The sequence below is a fragment of the Tetrao urogallus genome (assembly GCF_951394365.1).
Source record: "Tetrao urogallus genome assembly, chromosome: 2".
Lineage (NCBI taxonomy): Eukaryota > Metazoa > Chordata > Aves > Galliformes > Phasianidae > Tetrao > Tetrao urogallus.
The window spans coordinates 85,708,199-85,730,392 of NC_136814.1; the positions used below are offsets into that span (position 1 = coordinate 85,708,199).

The 22,194-nt window shown below is 41.4% G+C and overlaps 1 protein-coding gene across 5 annotated transcripts in view; it reads left to right on the top strand.

The window, feature by feature from the left end:
- The window catches only part of DST (dystonin), a gene marked incomplete at both ends in the record, with an annotated part of 293,792 nt that overhangs the window by 32,410 nt on the left and 239,188 nt on the right, over positions 1 to 22,194 (top strand). For 3 of the 5 annotated variants that reach the window (XM_079550074.1, XM_079550073.1, XM_079550075.1), the window contains one exon: positions 910 to 1,000. In XM_079550074.1, coding sequence (XP_079406200.1) covers positions 910 to 1,000 — 91 coding nt within the window. Of the gene's footprint in view, positions 1 to 33; positions 242 to 909; positions 1,001 to 22,194 lie in introns of those variants that run through there. The other 2 variants (XM_079550071.1, XM_079550072.1) reach the window with 1 other exon arrangement.

A 22,194-nucleotide genomic window follows, 5' to 3' on the forward strand; every position in this document is an offset into this window, starting at 1 on the left:
CACGGCCCCGTGTGTCTGTGTCTCCCCGTGCAGAGCTCCGGCACCGCGTCCTACCGCTGCTCCATGTCGTCCTCCGCCGATCTCTCCGAGGAGGAAGACCTCAGCCAGAAGTCGGGCACGGGGTCGCCGGCACCGGGGGACACGCTGCCCTGGAACCTGCCCAAGCACGAACGCTCCAAGCGGAAGATCCACGGCGGCTCCGTGCTGGACCCGGCCGAGCGGGCCGTGCTGCGCATCGCCGGTAAGGGGCGGATGGGACCAACGCGCGATGCCCTCCCGAGCGCGGTGACTAAGCGCTGCGGCCGGGCTGGGCGGGAGGGCCGGGCTGCGGGCAGGTGCGCGCGTTTAACTTTGATGCGAAGCCGCAGGGGCTGTGGGAGGGTCGCGGCGTTATCGCGGCTCCCGGTGGACGGGGCGGCCACAGCCCCCGGGCAGTGAGAAGGCGGGCGGGGGTTCGGGAGCAGCGTGTACGTGAACGGGCGTCGGGAGGATGCGGCGGGGCTCGGCGCTCCCGGGGGACGCCGGCGCTTCCTTCTTTCCCTGCTCACGGGGCCCCCCCGCCGGCCGGATCTTCGCCGGCGGCAGAGGAAGGCGGGGGAGGACAGAGAAGTGCCGGCGGCGGCGCTCGCGGCGCGCCCCGAAGCGGAGGGCCGGAGCCGGGCGGGAGGTGGCCGGGCTGGGGCCGCCCCCTGCGCGCTGCGAGGGGCGGCTGCTGAAACCCGAGCATGGGCGTTTCCTCGGCCAGGCCGGCAGCGTCCTCCTCTGCCGCCTCCACCCACTCTCCTCCAGCAGGCAGTCTTTTTTTTTTCGCCCCTTTAATTTTATTTTTTTTCGCTTCTTGGCCGTTCCCGAGGCTGCTTGCCTTCGGGAGACGAGCGGGGCGGTGGGCAGCGCTAGCGGCCCCCGGCCATGGCTGGCTATCTCTCTCCCGGCGCGTACTTCTATGCCGAGGAGCAGGAGTACCTGCAAGCCTACGAGGATGTGTTGGAGAGATACAAAGGTAGGGCGGCCGGCAGGTGCAGGGCGGCGGTGCGGGCTGCTCCCCCGGGAGGGAGCGGGCGGAGGGGCCGCGGGGCGCCCGCACCGCGCTCTGCTGCTGTGGGGAGAAAGGCGATGATGACTGGTGCTGATGGGTTTTCTTTTTTATTCGCCGTTCTCCACTTTCCCCTATGAAATGCGGGCAGCGTCTCAGTGTCCGTTTAGCTGCCCTGAAAGCTTGTGCTGATTTTTCCACCGTTTTTTAATCTTGTTTTTGTAGCCAGGCAAAGGAGGATCTTAGCGCACGTAGCACCTGAGTTTTGTCATTGAAAGCAGGGAAAATACAGGGAAAAAGAGGCACTTAGCACGACAAAGATGCATGCAACTAAATTTAGCTCATTAGGCATGTAAATTACACGGCTTTTTGAAACTAATTGGGATAGAAGATATCGTTTGGGAGATGTGATTCGAGAGTGCTATTCAGAGTATTGGCCACTACAAAATGTGAAAATGTTTCTTGAAAGTGTTACAGATCTGATTTTAATTTAAGTGAAAGCGCTTGGAGCAAACAGCTCGGATCAGATCCTTGTCCCAGAAATAGTTGTTACGGTGTCACATCACATGCTGGCATTTGCTGTGCTGAGTCCTTCAGTGATATTTGGGAAAAAGACTGGTTCCATTTTATATCTCAAGTACTTATTGTGACAGGTTGTGGCTTTTCAGCCTTGTGCCTGCATTGAGTTGTAAAGGTTTTGGTTAAATGGTTCCCACTGATGGGAAAGGGAGTGGCATGATGTAAGACAGCTTGATTTGATGATGCTGATAGCAGATTTTCTTTAATCCTGGTTGGTTGTGGCAAAGTCTTGAAAAATAAGAAACGGTCTGGATGGCTGCTGTGAAATGGGAACCTGCAAGCCTGAGCTACTTGGTACCTGTGCCACTTGCATTTCATGTGTCATTAACAGCACTGGCTAATGACTCCTTTGTGTCTGTTGCCCATTGTGTCAATGCAGCTATGGAGCATGTGCACCACTTTGATACTGAAATGCTTTAGTGCATTTTAGATGAGCAACAATTATGGCTTGGAATAGATCATCTTCAAAAGGATGCCTTTACTCTATGCTCAGTTTCTTTTTGTGTCATCCAATTACTTTGTATGCAGCTAAATTAATTTTTGCAAAAATTATAAGTGTGTGGACTGTTCACTCTGTAAACAAAGAAACAAACAAACAAACACAAATGAAATTACACTGAGGGAACCTATTTTCCTGTCCTGGTTCTAATTTAAAACGCTTCTATTCTGCTTCATGTTACCCTATATTTGCAGTTCAGCTCAGGTCTGCTTGCTTACAGGTCTGGAAGGGACTGCAGGCCTAATTTCCCTTATTCCAGAGAGCTTAGCTGCACGAGGGCTGAGATATTTGGTTTTTCAGTGTTGGTGGGCAAATGGATTTTCATTAAAATAAACTCCTAAAACTAATTCACATTTTTAATAAAAAATAAACTCTGGAAATGTTAGAGTTGATGGCGTTGTGGGGGCTGCAAATGGTGCTTGCAGTGATAGCTGAATCCTGAAATTGCTCAGAAGGATCCGATTTCTGCTGCCTTAATTTTTAGTGTCACATTGAGCGTACCGGCATGCCGTGCTTTGCTGTTTGAGGTGTGTTTTATTCAGCCATTGGGAGCAAAGGTGAAGATTCGGACTTGTTTTAATTATGATATATTGGAAACCTGGAGAAAGCATTATTTTTCAAAATGTGTTTCCAAGCAGCTCGTGATTTCCCATCGGAGTCCCAGTGGTATGACTTCACTGCAGTGATTGTTGTGCTGATGACTTGCTATGGGAGCTGATCTAATCAGAAAAGAATTGCTACAATATATGCTTTGAAGAGGGAGTGCCATTTCTCCAAATTTCTCTGTTCTGTAAACACTGCCTTTATTGTTTTTCTGAACCAAATGCAAAACATGTTGCCTTCATGGTTTTAAGGTGAGCTTCAATCAGCAGTGTTAATGCTAACGTTTCTTTTTTTTAGGAGTTTATTTCCTCTTCACAAGAGCAGAATGCTCTTGTGTTCATTTCGGGCGTTATCAGGGTGCCAAACTATGTGTGCCCCAGCTGTTGAGTGCTGTAACTAGCAGAGTCAGCTGTACAGGATTCACCGCCTGCCTTGGAAGGCCGGGGGTCATGTGATGCCACACCATTAAGACATCCGGGCCTTTGGGTTTGGGGAAAAAATCACTCCCCTGTTTCAAGGTAGAAAATTCAGATTTTGCTCCTCATCTTTTTCACTGGTCAGAATAGGCCACAGGGCTGGAAGGCCGTGCAAAGTCAATGACTTTGTTGCTTTAACGGTGGAAAGCAGGGTATGTGTGTGTCTTCAGACTGCCTGCTGACCATGGCTGTGGCAGTAAATAATTAGGCAACTGTTTGCTAAATCTGAGATAGCACAGAGGAGCTGTTTGCTATGTGAGAAAATATTGTTTTCTGACTCCTGGTCAATTCTGTTGCTGGCCATCGTGTTTTTCTTCTTGATTTGCTTATTTCAGTGGCAGTATTTCTGAAGTATTCTGATAGATAGAAAAAAAAAAAAAAAAAAAAAAAAAAAGAAAAGCTATGTTATCTCAGAGGATTCAGAGATCATATCCAGTCAAGCTACTTAAGGGCACAAATTGCTGCTATGAATTTCTATAGGTGCTGCTGACGGAGGCAAAGCCTTTATTGCGATAGGGGCATTGAAGTGTCCAGCATATTTTGCCAGAAATATTTGACACATTTCATATCTTATTTGCGATTGAACAGGAAGATGAGAAATAATACAAATATAGCTAGGAGTTCAGCTTTATCTAAAACTGCTTTTGATTCCTCTGGGAGGTTGTAAATGAACTGTAAAAATCAGTCTGTTACTTTGTTTGTCGTATCACCATTGCCTGGGAACTAAAAATAATGAAATTATTGTTAGCTGCAATCTTACTGATAAATTGTTTCTCCTGACTTCACAATAAGAAAATGTCCCGTAGATTTGGATACATTTGAGTTTTAAAATATTAGATGCCATCTCTACCAGATGGTGGTTGTGTGTCGTTGCATTCCGACGTGATTTGAGCATTAAGCACCTGAAGATCAATGTCTTTTCGTACAGTGCATTCATTGGATTTACTCTGGCATAGGTCTTAAGTAATACATCAAGACTTATGAGTCCCCCCCTTTTCTTTTTTTCTGTTCCTGTAACAAATATTTAAATTCCAGTTGCAACAGCCCTCTTTTCTGCAAAACTTTGAGCAATTATGTAACAAAGTTTCCTCCCTTTGACATCATTATTGAAACATTAACATTTGTCAAAATTATTTGACAACATTATTGAAATTGCCTATGATGACAACAAGGTTGTTCTTTCTGGAAAAGAGCTATTTCATGGAGTTAACTAAGACAGAGATTACAGTTATTCAACAATGTTCTTAATACCGCATAGACTATAGAAGTTGAAAATATATGAGGTTTTCTGGTCCACGCAGGCCTTTTAATGCTGTGAATTTGTGAATACAGTTGGCCTGCATTGTCCTCAATGAGAGGAAAGGTGTCACATAAATGTTGTCTTCAGATTGGACGTGTTCAATTAAGGATGGAAAAGTAGTGACATTTGTGTTATGAAGTCAGGCAAAATTAATTGACTCTTTGGGCCACATAAAAAATGTACAACCTGTGCCTTCCTTTGGTTCAGTGTTCCTTTAAGTAAAAAGTCCTGCTGCCATTTTGATTCATACTGTTTGGGGATGGAATTATTTTAAGTGTGCCTCATCCTAAATATGAACCAGATCTTGCTGATTTGAGTAGTGTGAAAGGTTTGCTTGAAATCAGTTGAGGAATTCTTAATTTTGTTGGAATCAAATATTGAGAACCTGAATGCCAGCCAATTCAGTGAGGCTTTGGCTGTGTGAACATCTCCGGATGGTTTTTGAAGTTGAGTTGGATGGTGTATGTGATCTGTGGTTCTGTCTCCTTGGCTTTAAAATATACTTGCTTGGATGACTAAGACAGGTGGGATTTTGTATAAATTCAAATATCTTTGAGAGGAGAATTGGGGCGGAGATCAAATGAAGGTCTGTTAAATAGCTTTTTTGGTACTTCCAAATTCCCACTGAGTTAGCAACATCATAAGTAGCAATCACAGAAATATTAATTATGGCTTTTTTACGGCCTAAACCAGGAGTTGGTGAAACATGGAAAAATTAAGAGAAAAGTCAATTTCAGACATCACTGTACAAAAAGGCTTGTTGTGATCAGATGGCTTTTTGGGTGAGGGAGCTTTCATTATTTACCATGATCTAGTTTGCTTATCTCTAGCAATCTTTTGCATGAAAATCAGATCATGTATTCCTTTTTTTTTTTCTCCACGCTGTTTAAAGCATGCATAATTCAGAGAATGTATTCCACCATTTTGCTAGAACTACAGCATGGACTTAGAATGAAGTACTTTGTAGAATGAAAAACGGCCTTATTCACGTGCTTAAAGTTAAGTGCAAGTATTTTGAAAGTTCAGGCTTAAAAGAATAAAGATTTTTAAATGTCAAATATGAATGCAGCTTATTGCTGCATGCCTGAAATGTTTCCTGTAAAACATCATTAAAGCTGTTCAACTTAACAAAGCCTTGATTTTTCTATGGTGGGTGAAAATATTCATGTGCTGAATGCTTGCAGTCAGCCCCGCTTTCAAACAGGTGAAACAATAGTCACAAAGACACTTCAGTCCCAGGGTCTGATCCTGAAGGCATGTTCAGAGCAGATCTTACAAGTTATCTGTGTAGGCAGCCTCCTGTGCTTTTCTGGGAGCACGCTGGCCTCAGCCATCCACCAGTACAGGCTCATCCCAGGTCTGGGGCTGAGGATTATTGGGTACTGTTGCTCAGTAATTGTTTAGGACACTAGAATTTAGCCTTTGGTGCATTAAGTTAGCCTGTTTCCTGATTTAATTTTATTATGGTTGCATATGTGATTTTTTTGTGAGTGTGTGCAATATAATCAATCAGTGCTTTTTTCTTCTTTTTTTTTTTTTCTTTTATATTTATGTGCAGTTAAACTGTCAATAGCTGCAAAGAAATCTGACGAAGGACAAAGATTCTGAGCAAATATGTTGAGGGTTAAATTCTGTGCATCGCAATTACACAATTAGTGTGACTATTTCTGTAAGACAAGGAGGATTAGGCCTCTGATGGGCTTTTCAGTAGCATAGGCCAAAATCTGCTGTTGATTATAGCCACATGGCCCTCCTGAACTCAATTGGTTCTTCAGTATATTTTTATACTTCAGCTTCATAGCTAATACATGAAATTACAGTATTTAATTAATGTATTCTATAATGCATATAAATACAGATCAGCAATCAGGTGGGGTTAATAGTTTAATAGTGTTGGAAAATGAAGTCATTTTGGACTGAGATTCAGGTATCCAGCTCTGTGACAGCTATGACACTTTACACCGCTTGGATCTAAAATTAGTTAGGCTCTTCTGTAGTGGGATTAGAGAGAAGCATATGTGTTTTAGGTCACAAAATGGCTAAAAGTCTGATTGTTTGTACATCTTTTGAAGTGATATTGCAGACAAGGTGCTGCTGAAAACATGAGTGAACAGAGAAGTCCCTGAAAGTCTTTTACTGGCTACTGAAAAGGGTACCCCTACCTCCTGTTTGCAGACTTCTGTTCTGCCCGATCAGGTTACAGACACAGCTCCTCATGTGACAAGGTCTCTTAGGCACAGTAGAAGAGGAAAATGTGCATGGTAATTTGGATAGACATTTTACAGCAATGATAATAATAATAGTAATTCATCCTGAGCACTTCTAGCAGAAGAGGTTTTTTTTAAAGCAGAATGGCACTTGTGATACTGCGATTTTTGCTTGAACAAAACTTCTCTTAAATTTGGCAGGAGCTGGGAACTTAGCTATCAATGTTTATCAATATTTAATGTTTTAAATTACCTCTCCTTTAGATAAATTTTTAATCTAGAGAAAAAGGATTTATGTTTTGTCCTAGAAATTAGGAAATGACTCAAGCATTTGTCTTGAGGTGCTGCTGCTGTGCAGTTGTCCATAACTTCTGGGAACAAGATATTTTTTGCTAACGTGCTCCTGATTTCAGTGCAAATGTTTTCAGAAGCACATATAGCAGTTACATTGCTATCCCGAATGACTTTTAAATTAGACAACATCACTGCTGTTTGTGCCTTTGAATTTCCTCTCTTAGTGACTATGTGTTGTTCAGGTCATTACTTAATGCTTGAAACTGAATCATCGTGTTGTGTATAACCGATTAGTTATGAGAGTAAAACTCTGTTTTTATAGGGATTGTAAATACAGTATCTTACCTGGAGGAAAGTTCATTGTAATTTTCAGGAGGAAAATTGGTTTTAGAAATAAAAAAGTACATTTTTGAAAATACAGATTCTTCCTTTGTCTTGTAGAGTAAGAGCAAGCATTTTTCTCAGGCTCTGTGACTTTTATCCAGTTTTTAGAGAACAATTGCTAAATTTTTTTTGGCAAATAAGTTTTGTTGACTTCCAATTTACAGTAGAGTTGAAGTGGAATTTGGCTCAGCATCTCTATAAAGGAGAGAAGAACAGACACAGATGAGCTACAGGAAGAAAGCCAAAGTTGATTAGGTCCCTTGATGAAATTACCTTATAATTTTATCATGCTCAACAGGATCCTTTTGTGTTGTCCCATTTCCATTTGTTAAAATAGAGCCCTTGTTAATAGAATCCATACGCTCCTTGTGAGGCCAGATCTAGTCTACCCCAGGGAATAACAACCCAAATTCTGACTTGCTGCTTCTTTCTGTTGCAAAATGTATTAAATGAAATCAAGTTGATTCATGTAAATATCACAGAATCATAGAATCCTTAGAGTCAGAAGGAGTCTAACTTCTCTGCAATGAAGAGGGACATCCACAGCTAGATCGGGTTGCCCAGGGCCTGGCCGTGAAAGTCTCCAGGGATGGGGCATCAACCACATCATTGGGCAACCCATTCCAGTGCCTCACCACTTTAAAAGTCTTTTTCCTTGTACCTAATCTAAATCTACCCTGTTTGAGCTTGAAACCATTTCCCCTTTTTCTGTCACCACAGACCCTGCTGAAGACTCTTTCCCCTTCTTTCCTGTAGCTACCTGCTAGATACTGAAAGGCTGCTATCACGTCACATCACAGTCTTCTCTTCTCCAGGCTGAACATTCCATGGACTTGAGGATGTTTGGGTTCCTCAGGTGATTGTGAACCTGATCTTTGCTTACAGTGGGAGGAACATTGCTTCTCCAATCCCTTCCTACCAAAACAAATGTTAGAGGGTTGTGTGGAGAGCTGTCATCGGGGAAGACTGGGGCAAAAAAGTTGTTAAGTACCTCAGCCTTCTCCTTGTCTGTCACTACCAGCTTGCCTGTGTCACTCACTAGGGAGGGTACACCCTTCTGGACTTTCCTTTTCTGGTTGAGGTAACTGTAGAAGCCTTTCTAATACTTTTTGGCATCCCTAGCCAAGTTTAGTTCAAGCTGGGCCTTGGCTTTCCTGACCTCATTCGTACACAGCTGAGCAACTTCCTCATACTCTTCCCATGGTACCTGTCCCTGTTTCCACTGCCTGCACCTTTTCTCCTTGCTCTTCAGCTTGTTCAGCCACACCAGTCTCTTGCCTTCCTTTCCTGACATGCTACACCTGGGGATTGAGAGCTCTTGCACCTTGAAGAAAGCCTCCTTAAAGATCTACCAACCCTCGCCCATGAGGACAGTTTCCTGGGGTGTTTTTGTTGACTAAATCCCTGAAGAGCTGGAAGTTGGCTTTCCTAAAATTTAGCCTCCTAATTTTACTCTTCACCCATCTCATATCCCTCTGGAGTGTGACCTCAACCATAGAATGGTCACTACAGCCCATGCAGCCTCCAGTTCCAATGTCACCAATAAATTCATTTTATGTTGGTGAGCAACAGGTCCAGTATTGCATCCCCTCTGGTGGGGCTGTCAATTACTTGACTCAGAAACTTATCCTCAGTGCATTCCAGGAGCCTCCTGGATTGCCCATGGCTCGCTGTGCTATTTTTCCAGCAGATGTCTGGATGGTTGAAGTCCCCCAGCAGGACGAGTGCTTGCAATTGCAATGCTTCCTGTAGCTGGAGGTAGAAGGCCTCATTGACAGGCTCTGACTGATCTGGTGGCCTGTAGTACACATCAATCACAAGGCTCCCTTTGCTACCTTGGTCTCTGTCAGCATAGACTTTTGACTTGCTCATGACTGTTCTTTAGGGGACAACTCTGTTTAAATTTTTTATCCACGGAAAAAGCAAAAACTAGAGTACATTTCCTTCAGATTTTGTACATCGAACCAATTCAGCAGTCCAGACAGCACTGAGCAGCATCAAATCTTCATCATCTACATTGTAGTCTAATTTGTAAACATTACAAATTAGTGTCTGAGAAACAATGCACATTTGTGTCTTTATATATTGACTATGATACTGAAACTTCTTTTTTTCCTTAGCTTTGGTAATAACTTAATACTCAAGAGACTTTAAAGAATTAAGTTTACACTTTTGACAGCATGTACGTCATCACAGTAATTTGCAATTTAATACCAAATGTATGGATTTAATTAAATAACGCTAGAAAGCAGGCAATCATCTTTATTCTGTGTATGAAATATATTCTGAAGTTGGTACTACAAGTAGATGTCTGGATGTAGTTGTTTCAGTGAGCAACACTGTGAATAGTCTGTTGGAGATTTAGATGTGGTACTGGAACGTTGATAGATGTCTTATTATTTCTGATGGATGTTAGAATATTTCTTTGTATTTCTCCAACCAGTATGCTTTGTTGAGTTGACCTACCTCTGTTTTTCTGTCTTTCACCTTCTTTAGGACCTTCACCAAAACTTGCATGTACTGGTCTGCTCTAGTAAAAAATGTCTTTTTACTTTATGCCATTACTTAAGTTACAGTTTAGCTGTGGGCTGGGCTCCTTGTGGACCTGAAGGTACCAGGTGCGTACCAAAGATGGACTTTCTTTCTCAGAGACTTCTTGTGGGATGTGCTTTCCAGGTGAGCTTTCACCAGGTGAGCACTGGTGCTGGTCCTGGGGAGCAGCAAGGCCTTGTTTGCTACTGCAAATCTGTTCCCTCCCCAAGTTGAGGTTGAAGCTGGAGAGAAATCTTTGAGCTTTTCATCAATCTGATGTAAACTGTGTCTGTGTGTGGGACAGGATTTCTGAGGTTATGTGCTTATGCAGTAGTTTCTGTTGTGCACTTGAATTTCTAGAGCCCAAATAAAGCTGGCTGGGACTTAAGTCCCAGACTGGTGTCCTACTGCAAGAGCATTTCAAGTGGTGAGTTTAATCCCTGTCAGTGAAAGTGCTGAGAGGGGAGCACATCCAGGTGACAGACATGATTGGGAATATCATTAACATCACTTCCTTAGAAATTACTGAATTTCATTTGCTGGTGGTTTCAGTACTCTGACCCACACTTGAGTGTATGAGCAATGCTCTTCAGGGTAAGAGTTGCTGTTTCTGTGCTTGCACCTCGCAGTGCCAATGAAAACAAGCGCTGCTCACCTGCTGTGTGCAACTGGGACAAGTAATTATGCAATATCCTGGAAGCTCTTTTACATCTTAACTGCATTTTAAATGCCCAAGACTTGTTTTCCAAGTATTAGCTTAATGAATCAGCTGATAAATAATTGTAAGGTGATTTATTTGCACATTCTTTTTCCTCAATAAATAAACATTTGCAGTACTTATCACAATCACTTTGACGTTTAGTGTTGACAGATGGTTTAGATGCTATGTGAGATAAAGGCTTCTTTCTCCAATTTGGTTTTGTCAGGCTAGCAAATAAGAAAAGAAAATATAATTAACATTTTGGGTCTCCTCTTCATTTTTGTTATGTTTTATTGCATTACTATTTTATGTTAAATGTCTTTGACAAAAGTTTAAGAACTCACTCCACTTTTTTAATTCTTATTTTTTCCTTTTGGGTAGCTCTAGCATTCCAGGCATAGGATTTTATTTTTCTCTTTGCCTGTAGAAAGCAGTTTTCTACTGATGGCCTTGGTAGTTCAGTGATGCTCAGCTTTTTTAAAATTTCAAATTTTTTTTTTTACTGTCTGTTGAAATTATATTTCATTTGTAGCCATAGTCTAATAATTTTTCCAGATTTGATAGTTGTTTATGAGACTTCAAATTCTGGACTTCCTCCTGTCTCAATACGTTTGCATCACTAGAGAATATCCATTTTTTTTTAATTTGCTTCCTTCTCCAAACCAAATGCAGAATGCATTGATGATTTCTGGAAAACCACATCATTCTTTTCGCATCGGAAGGCAGCCAAGATTCAAGAGTTAGCTCTTCTGTAAGTCATTTTTCAGCCTGCGAAAGGATTACACGCTGTTTCTGAGTTGCTTTTAGCCCATTCCTTCATTAAAAAAAAAATCTTTCCAAAGCCTCTGTGTGTGTGTGTGCGTGTGTGTACGAATGCATATATACATATGGGGGTTGGTCTCGATGATCTCTAGAGGTCCCTTCCAACCCCTACAATTCTGTGATAGTAAGATGCACACCTTTTTGTTTTTAACTCAGAGAAGGTTAAGCAATTAGAGGAGTTTGATTTATCATTCCAGAAATGATGGAAGTTTGGCATTATATTCTGAATATCTTTCCCAGTTGTGGATTTATTTATTTATTTATTTTTAGTGATGTTTTCCTACTACTTCCTAGTGGAACTAATGAGCTACGTCAGTAATTTCTCAAGCTTCTTCATTTATAATGAAAACAATCTGGAGAGCAGCAATAAATTACAGGGCTTGTTTTTATAAGCAGTCTTTCTCTTTGATGTCTTAGTTCTTTTAAAATTTGTAATAAAGTGATTGTATATGGCTACGCAGGCTGCTTAGAGATAGCTGTGTTCTGATGCTTCATATTTTCTTTTTTGAGGTTTCTTCCTCAAGAACATGGCAGCTTTCTGTAAAGGGTGTTGTGAGGAAAGGAAGCCCAAATTGTCTTCTTCAAGACTGAGTTCGTGCTTGTTTAAGTGTTTATTCAGATATTTAGCCATTGTAGTGGCTTGCTTAGTTTCTCTGGAGAGAGACGAAACAGAGAGGTTTAGATTGGATGTTAGGAAAAATTTGTTCATGGATGAGGTGGATATATATTGGAGTTGGCTGCCCAGGGTAGTGCTGGGATTCCCATTCCTGGTCATTGCACTAAGCAAAGTGGTTTAGTGATGGGAATTGGTAGATCAGGTTGGTGGTGGACAGGGTGGTCTTGAAGGCCTTTTCCATTCTCAATGATTCTGTGATTCTGCCTCACTGGATTTGATTATCCACTAGCTTGTGCATTGTAACCTTACTTGTTTAAATATATATATATATATCTATTCTCTTTATGATTTTGTTTGTTATTCTGATTTTCCCAACCACTTTTTGAGTAGGATTTCTGTTTTGCTAAGGAAATATTTTGATATATTAAGTAGCATGTGCCTATTTACTTGTTGGGATTGGACAGTTATATTACTAGCATACTGATACCAAAGTAGATTATCATCCATGATGCTCATGTGAAGAAGGACCAACATTGCACTTGACTTACCTTGTATGCTTTATACTACTTCTACTAAAAAATCTTATTTACTTTTTAATGCAAGTAATTAAATGCAACACTAATATTTGCCTTTTTGAATTTCACTATCTGTTCACTGTTTCAGTGTCACTGTTGCACCCAGTGAAATCTTAAATGCATTAAGGCTGCTCAGCTTTTTGATCACATTTGATCTTCCACAGTGTTTATAGAACTTGAACAAGGTGAATTCAGGATTGCCTTTCTCACTGTTGAAGAACAACTGATCCCCAAACTAGTCCATAGCAGGGCCTGTCTCTGGCTTCCCACAGCCGTGCCATGCTGGGTCCACCCATGGACCCACGTGCTGTCTTGGCCTCAGCCTGTTTCCATATCCAGGGAGATGCTTGGGGCTGGCTAGCGCTGTCCCAGTGTCCCCATCTGCCCTGCTCCGAGTGGGAATGGGATGGGCTCAGCCCTGGCAGCTTTTGTGCACCACAACAATTCTGTGCAGCCCCATTACACAATCACAGAATCAGAGAGGTTGGAAGGGGCCTCTGGAGATCATCTCGTCCACCCCCTGCTAAAGCAGGTTCCCTACAGGAGGTTACACAGAAAAGCGTCCAGGTGGGTTTTGAATATCCCTGGAAAAGGAGACTCCACAACTTCTCTGGGCAGCCTCTTCCATTCCATTATTTCTCATTTTTTAATTGATTTTTTTCACCACCAGTGAATTCCTGTTTTTGTAAACATGTCTCCAGATCTCATGATAGGCTGATGGCAACTTTTCATTTTAAGAGCATGGTTCATGCAAGCTTGGCTTTCTGCATGCTCCTGGCTGGCTGTATTGTGATAGTTGTGTTCTATCACTTAATGCCCTTCCATTCTGGAGATGATTTTTGCTGTTAGGACAGCATTGTTGATGCAGTTTCTGTGAGTGTGATATTAGTTTGTTTATACAGTCTTGATAAAGCTTGATTCAAATTTTTTGATAGGTGTCTGCACAGCATTATCTGAACTATGGATGTTTTAAAGAAGTAAAATAAAAAACAGGTGTCTCCCTTACCTTTTTTCTTTTTTTTTTGAGCTTTTGATTAGAAAAGAGTATGGGGGTGTTCAGCTGTAAGGTTGATCCATCATTTCAGTGCTTGCTGTGCAGTGCACAGGGCAGCATAGCTGCCGTGAGAGGCTTTTGTTGTTATTTGGTACTATACAAACAGTTATGAAGTGTATGTAGTTAACTCTTCAATTTTTCTTGAAGTAGGTTAGATTAAATGCTTTTTGGTGTCGGATTTTTTTTTCTTTTTTCTTTTTTCTTTCAATTTCCAAGTAGACTAAATGGTAACACCAGTAACATAAATCACTAAATCATTCCAGATCTCAGAAAATTGTTTAGGAAATTAGGAAGCAATGAAAGCCTTGGAGGCAGTGTCAAGAATTGAGATAAAGATACTGTCTTCTACATGAAGGCTTGATAGGAAGATCAGTCTAACGTGTTCCAGATAATGTCTTCTATGGTTTTTACTGAAAATGAATCTCTCCAGCCCCTAGCCTGAGTAACTCAGTGTTGGAGGTGAGAGAGCTGTAGAGCAAGTTCACTGCACCAGTATAATGTTACTGGGAAGAAACTAAATAGCTAGGAAGAGACTTCTCTTAAGGGAGCTGGGAGAGTCTTGTGCTCCAGGAATTCATATAAAATTAGCTGGCAAAATAATTAGTGTTTGGAAAATACATATTTTGAAAAAATGCTGTGTGTGTTATGCTAATTTTAATACCCAGCCCTCAGACCACCCACTCTACAGAAGACTCTGTTGTCCAGCACAACCAAGAAGTGGTGGCTGAGGGTTATTAAGCCTCAGTGCAAACTGGATGAAGTTTATCAGTAAGGGCTGATGTAACATGGTGATGCACAAAACAAAGAGCACAATCTTCTGCTAAATCCTGCCAAAATTGAGATGTTCCATACAGCAGTCCAGGTTAACTTTCCAATGATGCCAAATTTTTTAGGAATCTGAATTAGCATCAGTGTTTGGCTTAAAAGGCCCATAGGTATCTGTGTCTTCTCAAAAGGATTGAATTGTCAGGGGTTATGCTCTCAGCTTCTACCCACGGTCCACTGTATGCCAAGGGTAAGAAAAAAAGCTGCCTGAATGTTTCCTCTGGTTTAGCAAGCAGGGAAGTCCAAACTAAACCTGAATACTGCAATAACATTTCTCTGTACATTTGCATAAGAGTGATTTGAGCATTTGCCAGAGAATCGGAACAAATTTCAGGGCTCTTAAAACTGACTTACCATGAGAGCATGCAGGAGAGAGAGGGTGAAAAGAAAGCAAATTCTAGATTGGCATGTGTAATGGAAATGCTAAATCACAGCCTGAAACAGTGACTGAGCACCTGGTGGGAAGGTAGGACCAACCCAGGGGAGCTCAGGTGCATGCAATGCTTCCCAGACTTCATTTAAGGGTTGGCAGTGGAGGTGAAGATATCTCTCTGGAGAGATCCCTGTCTACCTGAGTCCTTCCAAAAATAAGCAGTTTCTTTCTTTGCTTCTGCATCCATGGCAGCTGCGTTTGGGCATGTTCTTATTCGCTGTTGCTGAAGACTGTGCCACTCTGCTGCTATCACTGTACTTTCCATCATATTATAGCATTACAGCATGGAAGAAAGTGTCAATTCTGCTCTTTGCTTCTAGTGCTATCATAGCTTTTAGTTCACTGATGTATATAGACATCAAAAATTCAAATAGGATGAAACACCATGCTGGACTGCTATTATATGGTAAAACTTCCACAAAGAGCTGCTGCCAAGGGAATTCTGCTGGTGTGCTCAATCTTGGCCACCCGTGTGAAGCTGTGAGCGTCAGGAATACCAACTTAGGTTTATGGCACTCAAGTAGGTAGAAATCTTCGTGAGAAGTACTGGTAATGTCCTTTGTGAGCAGGGGAATCACAGTGACCTGAGGCAGGAAACCAGTTCCAACAGAACTGGGCTGCAGCAGGCTGTTGGAGAACTTTTTAGAAAAAACAATAGTAAGGATTTGGAAGATAACCATGTTTTCCCTTCTTTGTAATGCCTTCTAATCTGTCATCCAGATAAGAGGATGGAAACTCTGAGGAGCTTGTTAGGGAGCAGCAAGTACTGGCTGCTCTGCAGGGACCCGGGAGCCCAGCATGATAACGAATTGGCAGTGGCGGGGGTCTGGTCACACAGTCTCTAAGCACAGTGAACTGGGCAGGCCTGAGGCCAGCAGCCAGGTTCAGTCAACAGCTCAGATTTTCTGGCTTGCTGAGTGTGTGTGCAGGGCCCTTATGGAGCTATCAAAGATGACCCGTCTCCAGTAATGCCATTATTGGCTTCCCTTCAGTGCAGGCTGATAAGCAGCTCATTGCTGAATCTGGTTGCGTTCCTTCCTATGTTGTTCCTTCCTTGCCCAATATGAAGTCATCTTTTCCTCCATAGTGAGTGCTCATTTCCAGTTTTATACAGGTTGCTCAAAGAAAGGAACCGAGACTGCGTTGCAGCTTCTTGTCTGCATAAAAGGAAACGCTTATGGGATAGATCAAGATTGACAGAAGTGAATAGAAGATGCCTTCCGTGTCCCTCTTTCCACTAATACACTTCCAGGACTGCCCTGACCTGGCGTCCCATCCTGATGTGGGAGATACTCCAACCAAACCTGGAGGATTGGCACTGGCTGGTTGAATCCTTCAGGCAGATACTGCTGCATGTGGGCCTACTTTAGTTCAAAGGAGGGATTGTCTGCTAGAGGAGTTTCTTTGCAGCAAATTGGAGACATAGAAATGAGCTAAGAAATTCTTGCGAAGTCTTGCATGGTCTCACATAGCGTAGTTTGAATGTGGACTTTGTTACTGACAGACCTTGAATGCTTGCTGTGGTTGAAGCAAATTGTAATTCTTTTCTTCTTCTCCTTATTTTTAAAATTAAATTTCAGCTTGCCAGCCAAAGGAACAGACTTCCTGCTTTCTGTCTTTGTTATGAGACTAAAGCTTCTCTTAGCCATCAAAAAGCCCTATGAAGTCAGATTGGAATTCATTGACTCTGAAATCTGTGAATCTCCCCTCACCTGTCTCTGAATGTTGCCTTTGTGACCTTATGTTGCATCAAATATCACCGGAGCTATTCTTGGTAGCTGCTGTTTCAGCTACGCGTTTCTGTCTATCTGAACTACCCAAGTAACAACATTTCACCAGGATTGTGAATTTCCTCCATAGTTCATTTCTGAGAAATGTATTTTTGTCTAAAACTCCCCTTCTGTTTAGAACTGTGTTTAGTGCAGAATGAATAGAAACAGGTTTAATGTTCCCAAGACTTTGATTTCTTTTACAGCCTATTGCCTCATCTATTTACTGTGGCGTCTGGAAGTTAAGAAGGCACAGCTGTGCCTTCACAATTAATATTAATGTGGATAACCTAGTTAACCTTGCCAAGACAGCAGCCGTCTGGTAACCTTTCCTCCAGCTGAACATCAGGGCTCACTCTAGGAGAGCAACTTGCCGCATCCTCTGCCTGCCTTAGGGGCAGGTCAGCGCTAGAGGTGGTACAGCAGCCTCGTGGTGCAAGTAGCCAAGCAGCGCAAGCAGAGCTTGGGACTTAGCTGCCAAATCAGATGTTGGGTTCAGAAGGGCCTTCCTTCAACTCCTGCTTGACCAGTGCAGCTGAAATGGTTCTTCCATGTTGTCTTGAAGAGAAGAGTATTTGCCAGTCATGTATTGCGGGACCTGTGCTGTCTCACTTGCAATGAAGTGTGGCTAGCCTTGCGTGCATAATTCTGAGGCTCTGAGCTATGTGATAGCTGTCACTGCCTCTCTTGATGTATTTGTGTGCAAGCTGTTCAGAAATACCCAGCCTCATAAGCACCACAGCTTTTACACACCTACTGTTGGTGTCTGCATAGTTGAAAAATGGGTGAGCTGCTCTGCAGTTGGATAAAACAAGAGCTAAAACATCAGAGCAGAACATCAGCTAATACCTATGAACTGCCTTGTGTATTTGGTCATGCACAGTGGTGAAATGTGATTAACTTACTCTTCTCTTAGTGAGAACTGTGTCTGTAGGCGTGGTCTGATATTTGCCTCTGAGTTACAGCAGTATAGCTGACATGTTCGGTGGCCCTTTGTTGCCTGACATCACAGTATTTCGCCTGCCTTCAAAAGGCACCATTTACTTCTTCAGAATGCAGCAGACAATGTGACTAATATTTGCAAGGATTAGAGGTAAAGCATTGAGCACAGTCAATAAGATATCTTGAAATCTGGATCAAAAACTTGAAGCAAAAGTTACTTGTCCTGCGATTCCTGTGGTTACCTCAGTGTTAGTCGATAAATGGGATTAGGATTGTTCTGTGATATTTAAGGCCAGTGGTGTGGAAGAGCCTGCATCCATACTCTGAAATCCTCTTTGTTGAGGCTGGGCTGCAGGCCCATTCCCATTGGGAATGGTGCTGAGCATGGGTCCATGCTTAGCCTAAGCTCTGTCTGAGGTTTGTCTGGGGGAATGAATAGTCAGTGTAGCCTGAAAACAAGCTAGGGATGACAAATAATTGTGGGGACTGGGGATGTAATTCCAGGGCCCAGTAGAAGTCCAGGCAGGTCTGCTAGAAGAAAGGTAGTCTGAAATCTAAAAAGATTTTTACTAATTCAGTTTTTTAGAATTATTAGACTGCAATTAGTGTAATGATTGAACGTTGGCTTCTACTCATATTAAGGGAGTAACCTAAATTCTGATGTCATATTCTTAGGAGAACTCACGAAGGTAGGATTGGAAAAAAATAACAGTGAAAAGATTTCTTCTGAAAATAAGCGATGGGGATCATCTGAAGGTGATGAAATCCTTATTTAACTTGCGACTTTTGTTTGTTTGATAAGGTATTCCATCTACTGCTGTTACTTCTATTTGAATAAGAAGCTTCTAATACTTCTCCTGACTTCTTTAAAAGCAGTTTTTTATAGTTCTAAATTCAGTTAATATTTAAAATGAATGCTGTGTGAGTACTGGGTATTGGGTACTGGGTAAGCACATCTAATGCTTAAATAGTCAAGAAAGTTATGTATGAGCATTGAGAATTTGGGTATAGATGGATGAGAAACTGTTGTAAGATCATGAAATGTAGATTCACATAGAGAGAAGTATTAGCTTTCTTTTTAGGTTTGATGGGAAAGGAGTGTGAACCGAGTACATATGCCTACATATATATAAATTGGTATTGCCAGTAACAGAAATGTTATTTGAACATTCAAATATCTTGAGTACACACTGGAGAAAGCTTAGTGGAGTGGAAAAGAGCCTAAAGGGAATGGGAAAGAGGGGAATTAACAATCTGTAAAAGTGTTGAAAGGTAAGGCCTCACAGATGATGAATATTTGCATAATTGTAATGTAGCAAAAACCTGGGAGAATGTGCAGTGTTTACCTGTAGGTCTGTTGTGGTCTGTCCTCTAAGCATTTCACAGGGTTGGTTATTTAAAATAAAAAAAAATAAAAAAATATTAAAAAAAAGCAGGAAAAATTTTGTTCTGGGTATGTTGATGGAATGTTGTGCTCCTCATTTATTTTTCCAAATAAGAGTTTGTGGAAAATATTGTTCCCTTAGGTAAGGCTTATTCTGAAAAGATCAATGATTTGTATTGAAGAAGATCTTATATCCTTTCTTATGTGGAAGGAATTAATTTTGTTTTCTCAAAACTGAGGAAAATGGAAAGCCATTTTTTTTCTAAAAGTAGTTTATCTCTTTAAAACAGAGTAACTGATTTAAGGCTTCTTCAGAGAGCTCTTATATCAAGTGCTATATAATTTTTATATATATATATATATTTATATTTATATTTTTATATATAAAGCGCCTATCACCTGATTGATAAACATTCTTTGGAACCATTTTGATGGCAGGGGTAAGAACAGGAGTCAGCCTGTCAGTACCTCAGCATTTCTGTTTCCAACCAATTGAAAAAAAAAAAAAAATAAAAGCCACAAGACTTTGCTGCCAGCCTGGCATGCTGGCGTTTAATACTGCTACTCCATCAGGGTTGGAGGGAGACTTATTGTGAATGGCAGCAGTTTGCACTGTGATTTCTCCAGCTGTGCTGCAGCATCAATAGCATTTGTAGGTTGAAAAAAAAGGCTAAAAAGAAAAATCATTAAGAAAAATATCCATGAGGAAGACACCAGTACTTGGGAATTAATAGTCACTTTTTGCTATGCAGAGAGACAGAATGAGCCAGGAAAACGACTGCCTGCCATCAATGAAGTTTTCCCAACCTGTTGGAAATCCCGCAGTAGCTTATGGATGTATTTTCAGCCATCCAGCCTGTGGGAACCTGATGTTGTGACCTTTCCAAAGGGACATGGGAATGAATCTCGGATCACAGGGAATGTTAGAGAGCATGGGCACACCTGGCATGTGGCCACTATTGCTCTCTGCATCTTCACACTTTCTTTTAGTAGCATGCTCTGACTTCTGACTGTCGCTTTATGATGCGGCTGAGTGCCATGTAAATGGTATTTTCAACTGTACAGAGAAGATTACATGCTGAGAGTTTGGGGCAGGTTTATTTTTAGTGAGAGCTGGAATACATCTATTGATCTGCAGAAACACTGTGACTCAGTGCTCTGTGGCCCGTCTGTAATGGGGAACTGCTGGGCCGTTTTGCTGTGCGCAATCAGGATGGCAGATGAGAACAATTAAGCAAACGTCAAAACTCATGTCTTTCTATCTAACGAAGTAGCAAATTACGATGGTAAATGCTCAGTTTTATGACTGACCCACTCTTACAGGAATGTGATTAGTGTGTGTTACAAATGTGTAGTAACTAGACAGAGCCGTAAAAGGATCTGGTAGGAGCCTTCTTATGTTTGGGTTGATCTCTTTTTTTTTTTTTTTTTTTTTTTGGTACTGTAAATTAGCACAGGAGAATCTTCCCTGTGCCGTGGTTGTTAGTTTTGTGTATGCTTAGTGTAACTTGATATGTGAAGTGTATATGTTTGGCTGACATTTCTTATTTTAGCTGTGCATAATAGCTTTTTCACACATGATTTTCAGCTATTGCATTTAACTTATTTGGTGCCACTGTTTTGCAGCGTGTACGTTGTGTAATACTTCATCATTTATTTGCCATTCACCTATAAGAAATACAGACTTTGTTTACATTAACTTTGTTCTGGAACCTGATTTTAGGTTCTGACCCAGTTATTTGGCTACAAATAATTTGTTCTAGGTCAGGTTATACATTGGTCCCCAATCATAACTGTTGAGAAAACTTAAATTGCTTGTATTACCTTATGTCATGTCAGCCTAGCTCAAGTGAGAACAACCAAAGTAAATAATAGTATGTGTGACGGAGAGTGAAATAGGATTACTGCTCAGAGATATTGTTTTCATTGCTCTGCAGATATGATGAGTCAGTTGCTAATGACTTGCACTGGTTTGCACTGCACCCTCTGGAAGTTCAACAGGGAGTATCAGTATCAGGCCCTTAAAAGCAATGGTTATAATGCTTAGGATGTCAATTAAGTGATTTCAAGGTGAGTTAATTCTATGGTAGAGGTGAACAGAAAGATGACCAAAAAGTTTATTGTCTATCAGTACATCAAATATGTGTGTTCAAATGTTGAGCAGCTTTGTACTATCTGTTCATATACAGACTCGTCCATTTATTCAGATCTAGATGCCGCTGGTTGTTTTCTGGCCTGGGGGAAATTTTTATGCCTCTCTTATTCAAGGCAACTAAAAGCCCTAAATTAGATGGAATTGCCAGCACTGTGAGCAATATAAAGATGTAGCAAAATAAGCAGGAAATGAAAATGTAGATAGTGAATACACAAATAGCTTTTTCAGTAAAATAGGATCCATGTGAAATACCAAAAGAGTGGACAAAGATCTGAAAGCTATAATGAATAAACAAGTATGAGCTCAGAATACCATGCCATGCTAGAAAGCTTAAAATTTACTCTAGAGTACTTATGCTTATGGAGCTGTATTTAGTAGCAGGTGTTGTAGAATAGTAGAACCATTCAAAAACTTACTGGAAGCACAGCAGATTAGGAAGGACTAGCCTTAGTACGAGTAACATGTATCTTAAATTTGTAGAATTGTGATTTTGTTTATTTCTTTTAATAGGCATTCATTTTCTTGCTCAGTAGTTCTTTGTAAGCTGGAGGAGCATTAAATGCTTGTATGCACCAAGCAGCAGAGATCACCTCAGAGTTGAAATGCTGAGATCACATGAATAGCTCGTTACCCTGCTCCCAGCAACGTGAAACAGGCTCTCCAGAAGTTCTGTGGGGTTACTGCATTTGTAGCAGATAAGATCAAAGGGTGTGCTTACTCTGTAGAAGTCACAGTGGCTTCTTTTATACTCCCCTGTATTTTGTGGGTTAAGTTAACCTTTTGAAGCATGAGAAATGTGTTCATTGATCAATTAATCTCTTCCTAATGTGGAATACTCTGAAAGCATGTGAGCTTGTGTATCCCCTCAGCCCTAGAAGACTAAGACCTCACACAACCAAGTTTGACTGCTGATATGATAACCCATGATAAAGTGATTTACTTCTAGGAGAGCTGTTGTCTTTAGTGGTTGTGAGAAATCCATGAAAATAAAGAATAATCCTTTCTTTGTGAC